The 6000-nt window shown below is 30.1% G+C and overlaps 1 protein-coding gene across 1 annotated transcript in view; it reads right to left on the bottom strand.

Moving 5' to 3' along the window:
- Nucleotides 1–230: 230 nt before the first annotated feature.
- LOTGIDRAFT_91265 (hypothetical protein) overlaps nt 231–6000 on the bottom strand; it is a gene marked incomplete at both ends in the record, with an annotated part of 39760 nt that continues 33990 nt past the window's right edge. Inside the window, 4 exons of the mRNA XM_009059162.1 lie at nt 231–397; nt 528–632; nt 3273–3492; nt 5870–5952. Of these exons, the coding sequence (XP_009057410.1) occupies nt 231–397; nt 528–632; nt 3273–3492; nt 5870–5952 (575 nt within the window). The remainder of the gene's footprint in view (nt 398–527; nt 633–3272; nt 3493–5869; nt 5953–6000) is intronic.

The raw sequence follows: 6000 nt of genomic DNA, 5'->3' as shown, positions 1-6000 counted from the left end.
ACTTTGTCACTCCAATTGGTTCCTTGTTTAGATTGAATATTGATAATTAGTATCAAGTGAATATCAAGTATTAAGAAGAACAAATAAATTTTTGTTTTAATAAAATTTCCTGTTCATATTAATCTGCTCTGCATTGATTTGTAAAAAAAAAATATGTAATTGTAGCAGTTTTCCTTTAATTCTAAATAATTTTCCTCACCAATTTTCTCTCTAATTTTAATAGGTGCACAAGGTAAACTTGGTTCTCCATTACCAACAGCATTGACCCCGCATACTCGAAATTCATATTCAGCATTTTCTGGTAGATTTGTGACTGTAAATTCATTATCAATAACTGGAAATTCATTGGCACGAAACCATTTATCACTTCCCTTTTCTTTCTTTTCCACATTATAACCTAGAATAAACCAATACTCAACTGTGGAACTGAATCACTCAAAAATAATCCAATATAATCTGTACTTAGATATATAATTTAAGTCATTACCAATATTTTCAGTTTCATTAAATACAGAATAAAAAAAAACCTTTAAGTTTAGTTCCACCATCAGATCTTGGGGGATCCCATCTTAATGCAACATACGTTCTACCAACATTCAAAGGTGATGGCACACCAGGTGCTGAAGGTTTATCTAGAAAACATTATTAAAATTTATATTATTCTTAAGATTACTATTTCCAGCTTATTAAGATATGATAACATAGCAATATCTCCAGGTATTTGATCAATGTTGAGTAAAAGTTTTAGATAGCCTTCAAGGTAAATATTACTAATGGAATCATGACTATTATTTGATGAATGGGACTGGGCTAAAAATACAATTTTAAAATTAAAATATTTTAAATACAATTCTAAAACCAAGTTATTATATTCTGAACTTGAATACTTACTAAATTTAGCTTTCAGTTGAATAGGTCCTGTAGACGCACAGGGCACACCTATACCAGCCATATTTTTGGCTTTGATACGAAATTCATACTGCTTATCTTTATTCAAACCATCAACTTCAATAAAAAAATAAATGTTAAAAAGTCTTTATCTTTTAAAGCCGACATTTCTAGCTGCTCCTTGAAATTCTTATAAGTCAACTTATCAACTGAAAAAATCTTACCAATTAATATGTTGAATTGATTTTAAAATTCAACCCTCTCACCAGAGAAAATGTTTTTATTTAAATGTTTAATAAACAAAACTGTTTGACAGAGAAGTTTATTTCAAGAGCATTAGTGTTTATTTGTACTTCATCTTTCAACAAGTTTTTCCAGATGACTAAAAAATTGGACTCTAATTGTGTTTATTAGAATTCTAGTCTTGTATTTATGGGTTCCCTTATTTTCATTAGAAAATGCTAATACTCATGAATAGAAAGAAGAGGTGTTCTAATGACTTGGAAAAATACCATTTTGTCTCGCATGTCAAAAATTTATTCATAATTATTTAAAAAATTACCAGCAGAATTCCAATGAGTGACCAATCAAGAAAGGTTAAAAAGTCTTTTTTATGTTTACCCAGACTGTACATACATGGGCTTTTATAATTAATTAAAACTCTTAATTATATGCAATATGAAAATGATATGATTAATAATACATGATAATTCATTAGAAACACTAATTAATCAAATAGTTAATTTGACACTAAAAAAATAAGGAAACCCATCTTTAACAACTAGATTTTTTTTCTTTATGTTAGGTGCCATTTCAAAGAACCTATTAAATAACAAATTAATCATTAATTTTGTCCAAATTCACCCACTTCAGCATTCAATTTGTGCAACATGAAACTTTTATAAAATTCAGTGAAAACTATTGCCTTTTCTGTATTCAGTTTTTGAAACACAAAACTTTTATAAAAATTCAGTGAAAACTATTTCATTTTCTTTATTCAGGATCTTGGGGTTAGAATTCCAATTGTCACAAACTACTCCAGTCTTAATTTGATCTTCATTTATTCATAATCATATACTTACATCCAAAGTTTTATGCCATCGCTTGAAAATTATTATAGCTATTGCTCTTTTTTAAATCATGTGAGGTTACCACTTGGGTTAATATTCAAATTTGTTACAGTATCTATGTTAATTTTTTGAATATGGACCAGAAAACAAATTTTGTGAAAAAATCAGATGAAAAACTGAAAGAGCAATAACATTTTCAATATCTGGGATTGCAGAGAGCTAATATTTGGAAAGCACTAAAATTTAACCTTGATATTATTTTATGAAAATTGATATGCATACGAAGATATTGTTTTTGGTTAAAAACTGTAAATTCTATTGCGTTTTTTTTTTCTAGATGAAGAGCAGTAATGAACTTAACCTGCTGGGCATCAAAACTGTTGCGATCTCTATCATATTTACAAGCAATATTCATAGTTCTGTGATTCCTTGTAGAAATTAAAAATAATAACTGTTGGTTTCATTTCAATATGATATATAAAGAAATATTAATATGAAAACATATTGTTACTCTGAGTTTCACAGTAGTATTTGATCTATTGTCTACATTTTGAGACAAGTTTGGATCGTTTGTTTAAAGAAACGTGTGATTCATCCACTTGATACACCAGGTGTGCAAAAATTTATTTACCATTAGTTGTTGTTTCTGATATTGGAAATTCATTAAATGTTTTCCATCTTGATGCATCTGGATCTTTATACTCAATAATATAGCCTTGAATCTTTTTACCACCATCATTCTTAGGACGCTTCCATGTTAATGTTACAGCTGATTCATCAACATCAATAATTTCAGCATCAGATGGAGCATCAGGGGCGCCTAAATGCATAGATAACATAATTTTTCATATCGACTTATTTGGCATTTCAACTATGATGTAAAATTTTAGGTGGCATAAATAATATTTGTATTTCATTTGTCTTATACTAAAGCAATCCAGTGATTAGTTTATTTTTAGTCACAGATTAATACTTCACTGCACAAGCAATCATACTGTGACCACCTTTTCTTTTGGTTTTTATTTTCATCTCTGGGCTTGATCTGTCTCCCTCCTTACCCTAACAATCAATATTTCAACATTTGGACCTTTTTGAGAGTAAATACCGGCACTAGATTTTGTTTTCTTGTATATAATGAAGAATTAGAAAAGAGAACCCAAGTACTAACAATCCCTGTAATCCAAAACAAAATATTGGCAATACATCGCTAGCATCAAATGAACTTTTCACAAACCATATTTTTGTTTGAAACAGAGACCCCTTCTGATTTGCCCAGAAACTGGATAATATATCAAATGCAATAATCAAACTTACGAAATGGACTTTCTGCAGTTGTAGCAGTTACTGTTTCTAAAGGTTCACTAACACCATGTTCATTCTCTGCACAAACACGGAAATGATATTGATGACCTTCTTGAAGACCCATAATTTCATAATTTGTTCCACGGACAAATTTGCTGCAATTTTCCCATTTACCAGTACGTATATCTTGTTTTTCTACTCGATAATTACTTACTGGATTACTATGTACGTCCTAAACACAGATTGTTACAATATGATGGTTAAATACATACACAAGAAGATGGAAGCGTATATTTTATAAATAAGCTACATACATCATTGGTTTTATGAAAATTTATTCAATTACCTTGACTAATGGTTAACTGGTAGTTTTGATTTTGAATAAAAATATTTAGCAGTACAGTAACTATCACCAGTATGAAATATTCAACCTTCAGTCATACACTTCTTTTGAACTTTTTTAGGTAATACTAAGCAATATTAGCAAGTTTTGTCAAAATCAGACAAGAGCTATGCCTTTCAGTGTTTAAGAGCTAAAATTTGAAAGAGTTTTAAAGAACAAGGTCAACAATTTTTTGATTTTCATTAGAGTTCATCCATGCGTGATAAACAATTCCACAAAGTTCCATCAAAATCCAAGAATACTGCCTTCTATTGTGTTAACAAGCTAAAAATGAAAGCGTTTTCTAGAACAAGGGCCATAACTCATATTAAATATTTTTCAATTTATCTGATTTTCATTAGGGTTTATTCTTGGAAGATTACACATACCAAGATTCTTCAAAATCTGTCAAGAATTGTACCTTCAATAGTGGTAATGAGCTTAAAATTGAATGTGTTTTCATGAATATGGGCAATAACTCATACTAAATATTCTTTGATTTTTCTGATGCAAAATTTCAGGTGGCATAAATAATATTTGAATTTCATTTGTCTTATACTAAAGCAATCCAGTGATTAGTTTATTTATAGTCACAGATTAATACTTCACTGCACAAGCAATCATACTGTGACCACCTTTTCTTTTGTTTTTATTTTCATCTCTTGATTTGACTTTGGTGATTACAAACTCTCACACTAAGTTTCGTCAAAATCTGTCAAGAATTGCGCCTTCTTGAGTGTTTACAAGCTAAAACTTTTCGAGAACAATGGTAATAACTCATTCTAATTTTTTTCCATTTTTCTCAATTTCATTAGGATTCATCCTCTGGTGATCACACTCACAACATGTTTCGTCAAAAACTGTTAAGAATTGGGCCTTTTAGAGTGAAAGAAGAATTGAAATTTCAAGAACAATGGCAATAATTTGTTTCAAATATTTTCCATTTTTCTGATTTTTAGTAGGATTCATCCTGCAGTGATTTTAAACACCCACATCAAGTTTTGTCAATCGGTCAAGAATTGTGCCGTCTAGAGAGTTTACAAGCTAAAAATTGAACACGTTTTTCAACAAGAATAAAAGCAATAACTCATGATCAATGTTTTTTGATTGTTCTGATTTTCTATAGGCTTTATTCTTGGGTGATTACAAACAGGCAATCATTAAGATATGTCAAAATCCATGAAGAAATTTATAATATTCATTTTCAAACAACACTCTTTCTCAATCCTTTGTTTAGTATCTTTGGAGGCCATCTTGTAATATCCAGAACACAAAAAGCTTTTAATCTGTGTTTATTTATTTTATCAAAACTAAATATGGGTAAATAAGCGATTTCCATTGGAAACACACAAAACATAATTCATTTCGACCTATGGGAATTGATAAAAAGAAATAATATGGCCATGAAATGATTTTTTTCAATGAATAAGTAGTTGGTAGTCAATAAAAGTTTCGGTAATTTAAAGTAAGAAAACAAATGCTGGAGAGGGATTTCATTGGTAAAGATAGTGGACCACAGCCATATACGCCCACCACGGCATGCGGATGGTAAAAATGAAACATCCATTTTAGGTTTCATCAAAATCAGTTGAAAACTAAGAGAGTGATAGCATATTCAAGATTTTTGGGCAAGGGCAATAACTCTGCTCCTAACGGTCAAATATAGCTCAAATTCGAACTTGATCTTTTTTTATTGAATATGTATACACATACCGAATTTCATTTGATTCCATCAAAAAATCTAGTTTTTAGAGCGTTAAGCAATTGTTGATGGACGGACGGTTGGGGGTGCCGACAATATACGTCCACATAGAGAGAAAAATTGACGTGATCATCTAACAAAAATAATTTGTATACAGCCTTTGCGTACTATTAGAGACTTGATAACCGTCGACAAACTTATTAATAGCCAAAGTAAATAGCAGTCAATCATGAATTTTGCCTTTCGGGGCTGAATTTCTGAATTGAGGCCACTTGAAATCGAAACAAATAAAATATAAGGCGACATTTTGAACCACGTTGCCCAGTAGATTGTGCCCTGATCCTATGTTTATTTCTTAAATAAAGAAAATATTTTTACGAGGCACATGTAAAAAATGTATATTAAGACAAAATAAACATCTCCTTAAATTCAGTCATCAATCAAACATTTGGTCATATCTATGTTAAGAGTTTTTACAAGGTAAGGTATTACAAGAATATTTAATAGTATAGAACTAATATATACCTTTGGTGGATTCCAGGACAGGAAACAAGAATCTGGTGTTACCTTACTAACATCAATTGGTCCCTCTGGTTTAGAAGGTGCATCTATCAAGAGAAATAAATAAAATAAATAACATAATATACCAAAAAGAA

This window comes from Lottia gigantea (genome assembly GCF_000327385.1).
Source record: "Lottia gigantea unplaced genomic scaffold LOTGIsca_38, whole genome shotgun sequence".
NCBI lineage: Eukaryota > Metazoa > Mollusca > Gastropoda > Lottiidae > Lottia > Lottia gigantea.
The sequence above is the reverse complement of the archived record's forward strand: the minus strand, read 5'-3'. Positions and strand labels throughout refer to the sequence as shown.